The sequence below is a fragment of the Haliotis rufescens genome, unplaced genomic scaffold (assembly GCF_023055435.1).
Source record: "Haliotis rufescens isolate VD_foot unplaced genomic scaffold, xgHalRufe1.0.p SCAF_33, whole genome shotgun sequence".
NCBI classification, from domain to species: Eukaryota; Metazoa; Mollusca; class Gastropoda; order Lepetellida; family Haliotidae; genus Haliotis; species Haliotis rufescens.
In genome coordinates, this window is record NW_025964035.1 from 3,917,712 (window position 1) to 3,933,993 (window position 16,282).

A 16,282-nucleotide genomic window follows, 5' to 3' on the forward strand; every position below is an offset into this window, starting at 1 on the left:
CAGACTAATGATAAGATCTTCACGCTACAACATATCCAGACTAATGATAAGATCTTCACGCTACAACATATCCAGACTAATGATAAGATCTTCACACTACAACATATCCAGACTAATGATAAGATCTTTACATTACAACATATCTAGACTAATGATAAGATCTTCACGCTACAACATATCCAGACTAATGATAAGATCTTCACACTACAACATATCCAGACTAATGATAAGATCTTTACATTACAACATATCAAGACTAATGATAAGAGCTCCACACTACAACATATCCAGACTAATGATTAGAGCTCCACACCACAACATATCCAGCCTAATGATTAGAGCTCCACACTACAACATATCCAGACTAATGATAAGAGCTCCACACTACAACATATCCAGACTAATGATAAGATCTTTACATTACAAAATATCAAGACTAATGATTAGAGCTCCACACTACAACATATCCAGACTAATGATAAGAGCTCCACACTACAACATATTCAGACTTATGATAAGATCTTTACATTACACAATATCCAGACTAATGATTAGAGCTCCACACTACAACATATCCAGAATAATGATTAGAGCTCCACACTACAACATTTCCAGACTAATGATAAGAGCTTCACACTACAACATACCCTAACTAATTACAAGAGCTTCACACTACATCATATCCAGACTAATGATAAGAGCTTCACACTACAGCATATCCAGACTAATGATAAGAGCTTCACACTACAGCATATCCAGACTATTGATAAGAGCTTCACCCTACAACATATCCAGACTAATGATAAGAGCTTCACACTACAACATATCCAGACTAATGATAAGTGAGTGAGTGAGTTAAAATTTAACGTCGCATCGGCATTATTTCAGCCATATAGCGACGAGACCAAGCTAATATATACACAATTTAGTTATTTATACAATGTCATATTTAAAAACAATTGATGACAATTAATGGACAGAGCCTTTAATAATGTCAGTTGCTAATAGCATAATGATAAGAGCTCCACACTACAACATATCCAGACTAATGATAAGAGCTTCACACTACAACATATCCAGACTAATGATAAGAGCTTCACACTACAACATATCCAGACTAATGATAAGAGCGCCACACTACAACATTTCCAGACTAATGATAAGAGCTCCACACTACAACATATCCAGACTAATGATAAGAGCTTCACACTACAACATTTCCAGACTAATGATAAGAGCTTCACACTACAACATACCCTGACTAATGATAAGAGCTTCACACTACAACATATCCAGAATAATGATAAGAGCTTCACACTACAGCATATCCAGACTAATGATAAGAGCTTCACACTACAGCATATCCAGACTAATGATAAGAGCTTCACACTACAGCATATCCAGACTAATGATAAGAGCTTCACACTACAGCATATCCAGACTAATGATAAGAGCTTCACCCCACAACATATCCAGACTAATGATAAGAGCTTCACACTACAACATATCCAGACTAATGATAAGAGCTTCACACTACAACATATCCAGACTAATGATAAGAGCTTCACACTACAACATATCCAGACTTATGATAAGAGCGCCACACTACAACATTTCCAGACTAATGATAAGAGCGCCACACTACAACATATCCAGACTAATGATAAGAGCTTCACACTACAACATATCCAGACTAATGATTAGAGCTCCACAATACAACATTTCCAGACTAATGATAAGAGCTTCACACTACAACATACCCTGACTAATGATAAGAGCTTCACACTACAACATATCCAGACTAATGATACGAGCATCACACTACAGCATATCCAGACTAATGATAAGAGCTTCACACTACAGCATATCCAGACTAATGATAAGAGCTTCACACTACAACATATCCAGACTAATGATAAGAGCTTAACACTACAACATATCCAGACTAATAATAAGAGCTCCACACTACAACATATCCAGACTAATGATAAGAGCTTCACACTACAGCATATCCAGACTAATGATAAGAGCTTCACACTACAACATATCCAGACTAATGATAAGAGCTTCACACTACAACATATCCAGACTAATGATAAGAGCGCCACGCTACAACATATCCAGACTAATGATAAGAGCTCCACACAACAACATATCCAGACTAATGATAAGAGCTTCACACTACAACATATCCAGACTAATGATAAGAGCTTCACACTACAATATATCCAGACTAATGATAAGAGACCAGTGAAGATTCCGGGGTAGAATAGGTCTTCAGCAACCCATGCTTGTCTTAAAAGGTGACAATGCTTGTCGTAAAAGGCGACTAACGGGATCGGGTGGTCAGGCTCACTGACTTGGTTGATGCATGTCATCGATCAAAATTGTGTGGACCGATGATCATGATATTAATCACTGGATTGTCTGGTCCAGACTCGATTATTTACAGGCCACCGTCATATAGCTGGAATTTTGCTGAGTGCGGCAAACACACCAACCAACCAACCAACTGATGATAAGAGCTCCACACTACAACATATCTTAGTCATATGTACTTACTTGAGTATATGTCAGTAGCATTGCAAGGGCCAGGATAACGATCAGTGCGCCATGCTGGGTGCACAGGAAAGCCTTACGCAACGGAAAATAGACCGCAACTAGTCTCTCAAGCGCCATACACACTATGAGCCATGATGACATCAAATAGCACATGTGTTCGTAGAAGTTGTGAATGCTGCACGCAAGGTCTGAGAATCCAGCGTAAAGTCCCGTATCTCCTGCGTATTCCCGAAGTTCATGAACCAGAAGGATCTCCCTGTTGATGAGAGTGAGGCTGTCAAACACAGCCAAGGCACACAGGAAATGGCTGTAGGACTTATGTCTCCATGATCTCGTTTTCATCACGACGAAAGAGAGGCTATTACCGCCGAAACCTATGGCCACTATAATAGGAGTGAGGATCTGCTTCATCCACCACGCCCATCTGTCATTGGGTTCAGACGCCACAGACCACGGAGACGCTAAAACATATAGAGAAATATAATGAATGCACGCTTGTGAAGAAAACGATGTTCTGTTCGTTACTTTTGTTGGTTGGTTTGTTGTTTAACGCCGCACTCAGCAATATTCCAGCTATATGACGGGGGTCTGTAAATAATCGCGTCTGGACCAGACAATCCAGTGATTGACATCATGAGCATCGATCCACGCAACTGGGATCGACGACATGCATCAACCAAGTCAGCGAGCCTGACCACCCGAACTGGTTAGTCGCCTCTTGCGACAAGAATAGTCGCCTTTTGTGGCAAGCATTGGTTCAATATTACTAACGAAACATATTTTGGTGAGGAGCTGGGATGTTTTAGACTGTCTGAACCAGACAATCCAGTGAAAACCACATTTCTTACATCTCAAACTGATTCAACAGGGTAAACATACACATCTTAAACATATTCAACGAGGAAAACATACCCATCTCAAACACATTCAACGAGGAAAACATACCCATCTCAAACACATTCAACGAGGAAAACATACCCATCTCAAACAAATTCAACGAGGAAAACATTCACATCTCAAACACATTCAACAGGGAGAAAATACCCATCTTGAAAACATTCAACAGGGAAAACATATATTTTAAACACATTCAACAGGGAAAACATATATTTTAAACACATTCAACGAGGAAAACATACACATCTCAAACACATTCAACGAGGAAAACATACCCATCTCAAACACATTCAACGGAGAAAAAGATACATGCCAGACAAATTCAACGGTAAAGTAGATGCATCTTTAAGAAAAGGAAGAGGAATGTACATACACATATCAAACAACTTAAACTGGAAGATATATTCATCTGAAACACATTCATCAGAAAATATATCTCAAACAAATATTAATATATACATCACAATCACTACAGCTGGAAACTACATCCACGCTCAACGTTAAATACAACTAAGCACATTCAACGTCAACATAAAACAAACTAACAACAATCACTCACTTTAAACAACACTTAAATGTGAAAACTGCCTTTCATAATATTATGAATACAAAATGCCATTTAGAAAGTGGTCAGATGTAACAAATGTTAAATTAGGGATAACACTTTCTTCGGACTAGTGTTTGTTTTTTGTTTGTTTTTTTAGTGATTTTTGTTTTGTTTGTTGTTGTTTGTTTATGTTTTGTTTTTGTTGTTGTTTTTGGGGGAGTCTCATCTGGGATTCGAACCCACACTCTCAGAATGAGGCACCTAATGGTCATATTGTGAGTAGATACCACATGATTTGGTTGGTTGGTTTGTTGTTTAACGCCGCACTCAGCAATATTCCAGCTATATGACGGCGGTCTGTAAATAATCGAGTCTGAACCAGACAATCAAGTGATTAATATCATGAGCATCGATCCACGCAATTGGGATCGATGACATGTATCAACCAAGTTAGCAAGCCTGACCACCCAATCCCGTTAGTCGCCTTTTACGACAAGCATAGTCGCCTTTTACAGCAAGCATGGGTTGCTGAAGACCTATTCTACCCCGGATCTTCACGGGTAGATACCACATGAAACCATAATAGTCACAACGAAATTGATGATCTTCATTTGTTTGCACCAACAATATAACGTAACATATTTTATAACACTTGTGATATCTACTTGCAATACTCCTGAACAGTCCTCTCAAAATTCAAATAACAAAATGACAATAACATTTATTGTTGCAATGTAACATCTCCGTCCATAAATATTCCTAAATTTTTATTTCCTGTACACTGTTATTTGGGTTGGTTTCAAGATTAATTTGTTAGGTCGCTTGCACTTCCTTGTCAATAAACACGCTGTTACATGACACGGAGGAAACACACCAGACAATGACGTAGTGGGTACAGATCTCGCGTCTTTATTGCGTTTATTACAGAATAAATAAATTGAAATAAATTCCCTGGCGTTTGATTGGCTAACCAACAAATTTCTTGGCTTAAATATTTCCATAAACCAAAAAACAGTTAGGCCGTGCCCACCTTTGAACTAATGATTCCTGATTGGCTGATAATAGAATAGGCGGGGCTTGTATTGCATTATTGCGCAGCACGATATCACTGGTTTCGCACTGTAATCTACAGTTCTGTGTGTGTTAAGCATTTAATAAGCAGCTTGTAAAGCAAATATTGTTGACTATATTCATTTATCAAAATTGATTTGGTGATGAAACTCATTAATTACTTATATGCCCCTACTTTCAACTATGCAAGACCTAATTATAAAGTGAAATAGCTTCTTGAACACAAGTAATATATTAGAATTTCAAATCATGTCATCTCCATTTATTGCTATTTTTTTAAAAGCACGTACTTATATCATTGTTTGTTGATTACTTCGACTTTCCTATCACACCTCCACGTGTCAGTGACATCCTTATTTTAAATTTGTATTTATGTCACCCTTCATTATTTGTTTGATCTGAAGCTGTAATAAAGTGAATGGGCTGCACTCGTGGTATTTTCAATCCGTCCTTATCCCTTGCCTCTCCTCGCACCTGGTGTCAAGAACATGTATGTCCCCATGGTCCCCAGCGAGGTGGCCTAGCCTTGGTTACTGGTGGCCTATTGCCCGTGTTTATAACTGTATACGGGGCGGTCGAGTAGCCTAGTGGTTAAAGCGTTCGCTCGTCACGCCGAAGACCCGGGTTCGATTCCCGACATGGGCACAATGTGTGAAGCCCATTTCTGGTGTCCCCCCCCCGTTATATTGCTGGAATATTGCTAAAAGCGGCGTAAAACCATACTCACTCACTCACTCACTATAACTGTATACATGATATTGTTATGCTCAAATATGTTTCATAAATTGTTTATATAAATTTAAATATATCTTTGCATAAATAACTCAAATGTGATTACACTGACCTGGTCTCGTCGCTATATGGCTGAAACGTGGCCGATGTGACGTTAACTCTTAACTCACTCACTCACTGGTGTCAAGAAACTCATCCTAACCGATTACATCTAAAGTGGCAAAGTTTGGACGCATGGCGATAGCATGCAGGAATGAGTGTGTACGTACAGGAAATCCATCACGGCTAAGAAGGCTCAAGACGTGTGACTGGCATGGGAGTTTGGTTTCACGCCTCTTTCAGTTATATCAAGGCGTGACAGTTCAATGTGGAAGGAGTGAGTGAGTGAATTAAAATTTAACGCCAAATTTTCAGCCATATAGCGACGAGACCAAGTTAATATATTTACAATTTAGGTATTTTTGCAAAGTTTTATTTAAAAACAAGTTGTGAAATATATTTGAGGATCAATGTGGAAGGAAAGCCAGAGATGCCTGTCAGCTTGATGTAGTTGAAGGGTATGGTGTTGATAAACCTGGACGGTGTGTGCGTGTGTGTGTGTGTGTGTGTGAATGTGTGTCTGTGTGTGTGCGTGCGTGCGTGCGTGCGTGCGCGCGCGCTTGTACTAGTCCAGACTAATGCTGCTTTTATAGTGCAAGTCCACTAAGATACCATGCCCCAGTTGAACACGAATATCCCACTCAGACACAGTAAAAATCCTGGACCCTCCTTTCTCCAGGCGGACGCTCTACCTCTAGACCAGGGAGGCGGTCCGATAAACCTGCAGCCTAGGCGAAGAGCGGTGTCTTGGAACACTGAATGACCCTGTTTTTTAATCAAAGAAAAAGGTAATATTCTTCTTTTCTTCATGATGAAAGTGAATTTGGATTATCTAGTATCGCGTGTAAAAGGCTGATGGCACTTTCCCGAGATGTTATAATGTTATAACAATAGGAATCCTTTAAGAACCACAAAATCCAAAAGAAGACTGGTTTCCCAATATCCCCACAGGGGGTCAAGGACAGAGGTATCGTTTCAATATCACAAGTCAAAAGTAACCGTGCTGATATAGACTTTTGATAACAAAACAATTGACTATTGATAAATAAATGACAGTGCGATGCGCTAAAACCTTGGAACAAAAATTGCTTTTTCCAGACAAAATAATGTTTTGTTGAATGATGGGGCTACCTTCAAATAGTCAAGTTCCCTGTCGAGCAATTTACCAACGGCCGGGGGGGGGGGGGGGGGATGGCCCAGTTGTCTTAAGCGATTCGCTGTGCAGAGTTGCGTCACTTGGGCACGCCAGAAACCTATGATTGTGGGTTCGAATCCCGGTTTGCCCCGATTATGTTTCTAGGTTTGTAAGCACCATACCCGTGCTCGATGGTTCACCGAGGTGGTAAACGTCTGTGACCTGCATCACTTCGGGCTTTCCTCCCACATTAAGCTGACACGCCGTGATATAACGAATAATGTTAAAAGCGGCGTTAAACCCAACTCACTCACTCACTCACATCGCTTGAAGTACAATCGGGTACAGTTGTATGCTCTTGTTATAAAGATTCCAGAGAGGATTATGATCAAACAGTGTTTGATCACAGCTGCATCTATCAGGGCCTCAGTGAAACTTTCATTTTTGATGGTAGACATGTGGTGGACATTTTCAAATGTGACGCTTCAGTGAACAATAATGTACGATGTAAAAACCTATTTTGACTTGAGCCAAACATCTCCGTGTTTGCGCAGGTGATTTGTATGTTTGTTTTTGAACGCCGCATTCAGCATCATTGATGGTGGTCTGTAAATACTCGAGTTTTGACCAGACAATGGAGTGAATGACATCATAAGCATCCATCAAACGGGATAAGATGACATGCAATAAACTATGTCAGCGAGCCTTAACACACGATCCATTTAGCCGCCTCCCATAACAATCGTACATTACCGAGGACCAATATCCCTGGTTGCCAGGGGGACATATATGTCCCTCCTCTACAACCCTCACTTTGAAGTTGAATAAAATTCAAAATACATCACCCAAACAGATACACCTAAAGGCGGGTGGGTGGGTTTTGGTTTGGTTTGTTGTTTAACGCCGCACTCAGCAACATTCCAGCTATATGTCGGCGGCCTGTAAAGAATCGAGTCTGGACCGATGGGAAATTCCCCGTTCTTTGATATCATCCACTGGCTAAGCAAAAGTACTTAAAATGACCTCTGAAAATTAGGAATCCTCACGGGTTTGTTCAGGTTACCATTTGACTTGCCTCTGCATGTGTTTGTGACGGATACAGCCGGTTGCGCTCTCCGTTTCGCGAACACCTGGTCCGATCACTATTTGATAGTGATTCACAAACACATGCTCATGACAAAGTCGGTCGGAATCGTGCAATGCACTCTGTTTTTAGCGGGGCGGTCGAGTAGCCTAGTGGTTAAAGCGTTCGCTCGTCACGCCGAAGACCCGGGTTCGATTCCCGACATGTGTACAATGTGTGAAGCCCGTTTCTGGTGTCCCCCGCCGTGATATTGCTGGAATATTGCTAAAAGCGGCGTAAAACCACACTCACTCACTCACTCTGTTTTTAGCAGAAATGTCTTATGATTATGAACATGGTTGTGTTACTTTTAGTAATGATAATAATAATATATAGTACAGGCGGTCTATCCTATTCGTCTACTAGGATCTCCGGGTAAGAACAGATCCCCAGTAACTAATCTTGTCGCGGCGGCCATGCGTGTATAAAGCGGATGGTGAGAGAGCATGAGTAGGTTTATAGCATGACATCGTACGCAGGCGATGTCGGGGATTTTATTTTAAAAACATGTTTAAGAATATACTAAACAAATAGTGTAAACTAATCTCATGTCATACTAAAAAAGCCTTGTTCGCTGGATATGCCATAAACTGTATCCTAAAAGTATTCTGTTTAAAACATCCCAGCTCCTCACCAAAATATGTTTCGTTAGTAGAATTTAACCATGGTTGCCTTAAAAGGCGACTATGCTTGTCGTAAGAGGCGACTAACGGGGTCGGGAGGTCAGGCTCGCTGACTTAGTTTGATGCATGTCATCGATTCCTATTGCGTGGATCGATGCTCATGATGTCAATCACTGGATTGTCAGGTCCAGACGCGATTAATCACAGACCGCCGTCATATAGCTGGAATATTGCTGAGTGTGGCGTTAAACAACAAATAAACAAACAAACCTAAATAATCAAAAAGTGGCGACGCGTAATTCAGTCATTCAGTCAAGTAATATTTGTACAATAAGGCAATGCATACCAATTACAACTATCCCAGTTGGAAATATCCTTAATGACGCCCAGTGCCGTACACTACTTTGCCTGTTACAGCAACAGGCCATATTTCAAGCATGCTCTGTCCTTCGCAACGGTCATTATACGAACAGTGAGACTAAAATACTCTTGGAGACTCCGAACCGCCTCCGTTGTCTTGTGGTAGAGCGTCCGCCCGGAGAGCGGAAGGTCCGGAGTTCGATCCCCGGCCGCGTCATACCAAAAGACGTTAAAAGATGGTACTTGTTGTTACCCTGTCTGGCGCTCGGCATTAAGGGGCTAAAACAAGGACTGGTCGGCTCGGAGTCAGTATACTGTGTCTGAGTGGGATATTCATGTTAAACTGCGGCATGGTATCTCAGTGAGCTAGCACTATAAATCGGCATCAGTCCGGACTAGTACAAGCAAACACGCACACGTACATGCACGTCGCTATATAAGTGTAATAATCTTGGACGCGACGTTAAACCCAATTTCACCTTACCTCACCTTGGAGACTCCGACCAGTGTACTGTTTGATGATGAACGTGTTTCAGTGGTCGTTTACAGCGTCGGTAGTTAATGTTAGACCATAATCAATCCCGAACAACGTCTCACTGGGCACAGTTCTTGACGGTAAATAAGACTAACTATCTGTCTCATTGAACTACCAGCATGTTAGACACAGTAATGGTTCGAAATAGACCTGTTCCTGGCTTGGAGAGCATCAGCTACGCCAGTCTACCGCAGATACCGTCAAGCTAGAAAACACGTTGATCGTGGTGAAAATGAGAAAGTACACGTCTGCCGTTTGTGCATAGATCCTAACGGAAAAAAGTAACTGTTTCACGTGAAGTGGCCTTATGTTATTGAAAATAATAGACCCGTGAAGATCCGGGGTAGAAAAGGTCTCAGCAGCCCATGCTTGCCGTAAAAGGCGACTAACGGGATCGGGTGGTCAGGCTCGCTGACTTGGTTGATTCATGTCATCGATCCCAATTGCGTGGATCGATGCTCATGATGTGCCATTCCATCTCATCACAGACATGTTCTATGGGGGAGAGGTCTGGAGAAACAGCCGGCCATGGCTGTACATCAATGTTATGCTGCCTCATAAATTCCATGTTAACACGTGCAATAGTGAGTGAGTGAGTGAGTTGGGTTGAGTTTAGTGAGTTGGTTGGTTGGTTTGTTGTTTAACGCCGCACATAGCAATATTCCAGCTATATGACGGCGGTCTGTAAATAATCGAGTCTGGACCAGACAATCCAGTGATTGACATCATGAGCATCGATCCACGCAATTGGGATCGATGACATGCATCAACCAAGTCAGCGAGCCTGCCCACCCGATCCCGTTAGTCGCCTTTTACGACAAGCATGGTCGCCTTTTATGGCAAGCATGGGTTGCTGAAGACCTATCCTACCCCGGATCTTCACGGGTCGAGTTGGGTTTAACGCCGCATTTAACAGTATTCCAGGTTTATCACGGCGTGTCAGCTTAATGTGGGAGGAAAGCTCGGAGTGATGCAGGTCTCAGAAGTTTACCACTTCGGTGAAACCCACGAGCACGGGTATGGTGTTGACAAACCTAGACACATAATCGGGGCAAACCGGGATTCGAACCAACAATCATAGGTAACTGGCGTGCCCAAAGGGACGCTACTCTGCACAGCGAATCGCGGCGCCTTAGTCGACTTTGTGGGCGGACATAATCCTGCTGCAACGTAACGCTACGTCCGTGCATTTGCACAAAGGGTAGAAAAGTATCTCGAAAGACGTCGTGCCGGTAGCGAAACGCCATTCAAATGGCCATAAACAATGATGAGTTGTACGTGTGTTCTCCCATGAGTTGTAATAGCACCTATACCATTACATTCCACCCAAAAACTGACGTGTAACGCAAGCGTCGCAAAAGATGTTCTCTGAGTGCGGCGTTAACGAACAAACCAACCAACCAACCAATCATACATATATATTCTTGCCTATAAAGTCAACGTACTGTTTGTTTGTTTGTTTGTTGTTTAACGCCGCACTCAGCAATATTCCAGCTATATGACGGCGGTCTGTAAAATAATCGAGTCTGGACCAGACAATCCAGTGATTGACATCATGAGCATCAATCCACGCAATTGGGATCGATGACATGCATCAACCAAATCAGCGAGCCTGACCACCCGATCCTGTTAGTCGCCTTTTACGACAAGCATAGTCGCCTTTTACTGCACGTATGGGTTGCTGAAGACCTATTCTACCCCGGAATCTTTACGGGTCTGTATCAGTGTGTCTTACAGATTGGATTTTAAACAAAGTGTGGAAGCAAGATTAAAAACTAAAAAGGGTTGCATTATTACAATTTGAAAATTAAACTACCCTTGTAGCAGTGTAATAACTAATTATCTCATGCTGAATGTGTTCAAAATGTGGCATTAATCCTTTCCTTCATTGTCTGTATATTACTTGTTTTTTGTTGTTGTTTTTTTTGTTATAAGTACAATATTCCATGGGTTGTTGTGTTTGTCTTGAAATCCAAACAAAACATGTTCTCTGTTCAAATCAATGGTTCCTTCCACAACGGATTTTATCCAAATGTACAGTTTTTCCCAAATCTATTTGTATTCTCCTATTTAACCATATAGATTGTCTCATAATATCTTGACCAGTTTTCACTTTCATTTTGGACAAGTATGTTGCCCAAGCTTCCGAATCATCCCTCCAAAATAAATGTATGGTATTTTGAGCAATAACTACATCTGCCAACCATAATCTCTATTTGGAATACAGCAAGCAACTGACTCAGTCTCAGTCCATTTTGAGTGATAACAATATAATCTTCTGATCCATGAAAGTTTTTGTGCTTCAATCACATCCTTTATAATTGGCATGTTAATTCCGCCAGGTTTTTGGGGTTAAGACATTATTTGTCTTATCACTTTATTCGGTTTTCCCTTCCGCACAAATTTAAAACATCTTTTAGGGGGTTGGGTAGGGAAGAAAAAAAAATTCAATTTTGACAATAAGATGCTTTTTAAGACTATATCTTATATTATACGCCTTTGAGTCAAATTTCTTACCGTCCATTGGTTCATTTCTCTCTCAATATTTTCAAACTTTATTTTATAATTATCCTCTATCCTTATCTTTTTTTAACCAATTCAAATAAGTTTAGTTCACTCCGCATTAGCCTTAAGACCAGACAATCTAGCAAAAACCTACAATGTTTGCAATACAGTATTAAGGCTTCATTCTGTCCCATCCATCTGAAATTGTGACAGCAAGTGTTCAATATTTCCTATCTTAATCCCTTTTATTTTAGGATTATGTCTTATCATATTTGCCAAAAGTTCTGCACAAATTATAAACAAATATGGCGATACTGGGTCACCTTGCGGAAAGCCTCTTAATATCTTAAAAAAGGGACTCGCAAATCCATTAACACCTTCACTGGATTCCATGCCATTAAAAAATGTTGACATCTATTTTTGAATACTTGATCCAAATTGAAAACAAAAACAAAAGTTATATTATCCGTATCAAAATCTATTAACACCAGTAAACCTGGTATTTGATAACTTTCTGTATTATCAATTAAAATCATATAAAAATCTAGTCACTTCTCCAATACATCTCCCAGGAACAAAATCCCTAATGTTTGTCTGTTTCTTTGTTGTTTAACGCCACCCTCAGCAATATCCCAGCTGTATGATGGCTCCTCATTTATTATAAAAGGTAATGCCGTTTTAATTCTATTTGCTATCACTGTTTGTTATGACAGCTGATGCAAGTTAAGAAGTTGTATTTAACAGCGAGATTGGCGACAATTTTTAAAGAAAGGTTTTCGCATTTTTTTCTTTTGGTAAGCAAGTAATTGGCCCCCGTTTCTGAGTTACAGATAATTAATCATTTCTGTATCCATAATTTAGTGAATCTATTAAATATTTTTTCAAGGTCATTCCTGGTTCTGGGCTTTTTCTTTTTTTCATTTATATCCCTCGCCCCAACGAAGTTGCCGAGAATATTGAAATGAATTCCGTCCGTCCGTGTCCGTGCGTGCGTGCGTCCCGAAATCGTTTCCGGAGCATAACTCAGAAACCGTGAACTATTTCTCTACGAAACTTTGCATGTCTATCAGACTCGTGCAGAACTGGTGCCTTTTGCTATTTAGGAATTGTAGAATATTTTAATTTTGTACGTTTCCCTGGCAACAAGTTGGACTTAGGTTCTATAAGGGTGGTGTTCGTTTCCGGAGCGAAACTCAAAACCCATAGGTCTTCACCAACCCATACTTGCCGTAAAAGGCGACTATGCTTGTCGTAAAAGGAGACTAACGGGATCTGGTGGTCAGGCTTGCTGACTTGGTTGATACATGTCATCGATCCGTATTGCGTGGATCGATTCACATGATGTCAATCACTGGATTGTCTGGTTCAGACTCGATTATTTTACAGACCGCCTCCATATATATTATATATTATAGCTGGAATATTGCTGAGTGCGGCGTTAAACAACAACAAACAAACAAACAAACAATCTTTTCTAACATGTTTATGAGACATACTGAACTGGTGCCTTTTGCTATTTAGGAATTTCAGAATTTTTTATTTCTTACGTTTCCATGGCAACAAGTTGGACTTAGGTTCTATAAGGGTGGTGTTCGTTTCCGGAGCGAATCTCAAAAACCGTTAAATCCTTTCTTACAAATCTTTGCATGTCTACCAGGCACATACTGAACTGGTGCCATTTGATATTAAGGAGTTTTAGAAATGTTTATTGAGGGGGTGTTGGGTCAGTTATCTGGTTTGGGACCACAACGTGTTAAAATGGGCGGGGGATATAAATGACTTTGTCGACTATACGCTTGTCTTTAGTGCATCTATTACTTCTTTGGTGGTTATTTCCCCTTCTAGTTCCAATGACAGTTGGTTAGATAGCCTTGGAATGTCTGTAACAGTTAAAAAATCTCTTCTAAGTTGATAAATTCATATTCTTCCTCGATACACAATTGTTGATAGAATTGTTTAGTTTCTACAAGCAATTCATCCTGTTTTATACTTTCTTTCGTTTTTTAGCAATATAGCAGTTCCCCTAGCATGACTTCTATATGGATTTACATAACATACTTTATAACCCCACTGCTGCTTTAATAATTGTTCCTGATCAGCTGTGAAATGCAGAAGATTTATGCCTTTTTACTTCTTAAAAGTGTGAACACTTGTTTTCTATTATTCAGACCTCTAAAGTTCAGGGACATAATGTTTAACTGATCTTTATTAATTATCGTCATTTTCATTGTGTACCACCTAGCTGCAGCATCCACATCCAGCGACGCCCAGACCCTTGAAGATCCGGGGTAGACTTGATCTTCAGCAACCCATACTTGCCGTAAAAGGCGACTATGCTTGTCGTAAACGGTGACTTGGTTTATACATGTCTTCGATCCAAATTACGTCTTGGTCTGGTCGCCAAATCCGGCCTTTTAGGAAAACCTACACATGGCCATTACACAGCCATTACTCCCCGCTGGACCCGTGAAGACTCCGGGGTAAAACAGGTCTTCAGCAACCCATGCTTGCCGTAAAAGGTGACTATGCTTGTTGTAAGAGGCGACTGACGGGATCGGGTGTTCAGCCTCGCTGACTTGGTTGATGCATGCCATCGTATCCTAACAGCGTGGAATCCGGGGTAGAATAGGTCTTCAGCAAGCCATGCTTGCCGTATAAGGTGACTATGCTTGTCGTAAAAGGCGACTAACGGGATTGGGTGGTCAGGCGCGCTGACTTGGTTGATGCATGTCATCGATCCCAATTGCGTGGATCGATGTTCATGATGTCAATCACTGGGTTGTCTGGTCCAGACTCGATTATGTACAGACCGCCGTCATATAGCTGGAATATTGCTGAGTGCGGCGTAAAACAACAAACCAAACCAACAGCGTGGATCGATGCTCATGATGTCAATCACTGGATTGTTTGGTCCAGACTTGATTATGTACATACAGACCGCCGTAATATAGGTGGAATATCGCCGAGTGCGGCGTTAAACAACAAACCAAACCAAACAATCATTACAAGTATGTATGCAAAAACACTTGACAGAAAGCACAAATGCAAACAATACTTACCAGATTCATTGAACGTAGTATTGACAGACGCCATGCCTAAGTCCAGTGATATCGTGTTATCCGCAGCATAGAGTGAGAGAAACCTCGTAGACTCCGTGTTTCTACTCAGCGCTGAACACTGCACAGTGAAGAGCTCACCATTGTCGTCTCACGCTCAGTGCAAATGTTGCTGCTCAGTTGGCGACGCAGATTGCCAGTAGCCGAGCTCCCTCTCGCGATCTCTGTAACTTGTGTGAAATATTATTGATCTTGACAGCGCAATTTGTTGTTGTGCGTCTCAGGCCTGGATGAGTGTGCTCGTTGATCATTTTTTGTTTAGCGTCGCTAATTACACAGCTTGAGAACCGCGGCCTTTATATATATATATAAAAGGGAGCCTGGTACAGACAATCCAGTGATTGATAATATGAACAACGTTTCATTCAGTCGAGGTTCGATGACACACAATCAACCAAGTCAACATACACATGTAATTCTACTTTGTTTCTTACTGGGGCCATACAAGGAAGAGTTATGTGAAGACCCAGGGTAGAAAAGCCCCTCAGCAACCCACGCTTGCCGTAAAGGGCGACTATGCTTGTCGTAAAAGGCGACTAACGGGATCGGGTGGTCAGGCTCGCTGACTTGGTTGATGCATGTCATCGATCCCAATTGCGTGGATCGATGCTAATGATATCAATCACTGGATTGTCTGGTCCAGATTTGATTATTTACAGACCGCCGTCATATAGCTGAGTGCGGCGTTAAACAACAAACCAATGAAACAAAAGTCATCGTATCCCAATTGCGTGGATCGATGCTCATGATATCAATCACTGGATTGTCTGGTCCAGATTTGATTATTTACAGACCGCCGTCACATAGCTGGAATATTGCTGAGTGCGGCGTTAAACAACCAACCAATCAATCAAAAGTCATCGTATCCCAATTGCGTAGATCGATGCGCTTGATGTCAATCACTGGATTGTCTGGTCCAGATTCGATTATGTACAGACCGCCATCATACCGCTGGAGTGCGGCGTTAAACAACAAAC

The 16,282-nt window shown here is 41.1% G+C and overlaps 1 protein-coding gene across 1 annotated transcript in view; it reads right to left on the reverse strand.

Moving 5' to 3' along the window:
• LOC125371990 (FMRFamide peptide receptor frpr-18-like) overlaps nucleotides 1–15,718 on the reverse strand; it is a 33,259-nt gene extending 17,541 nt beyond the window's left edge. The window contains exons 1-2 of the mRNA XM_048380751.1: nucleotides 15,249–15,718; nucleotides 2,563–3,023 (exon numbers count right to left, since the gene is read on the reverse strand). Of these exons, the coding sequence (XP_048236708.1) occupies nucleotides 2,563–3,023; nucleotides 15,249–15,282 (495 nt within the window). The 5' untranslated portion in view covers nucleotides 15,283–15,718. The remainder of the gene's footprint in view (nucleotides 1–2,562; nucleotides 3,024–15,248) is intronic.
• Nucleotides 15,719–16,282: the final 564 nt, after the last annotated feature.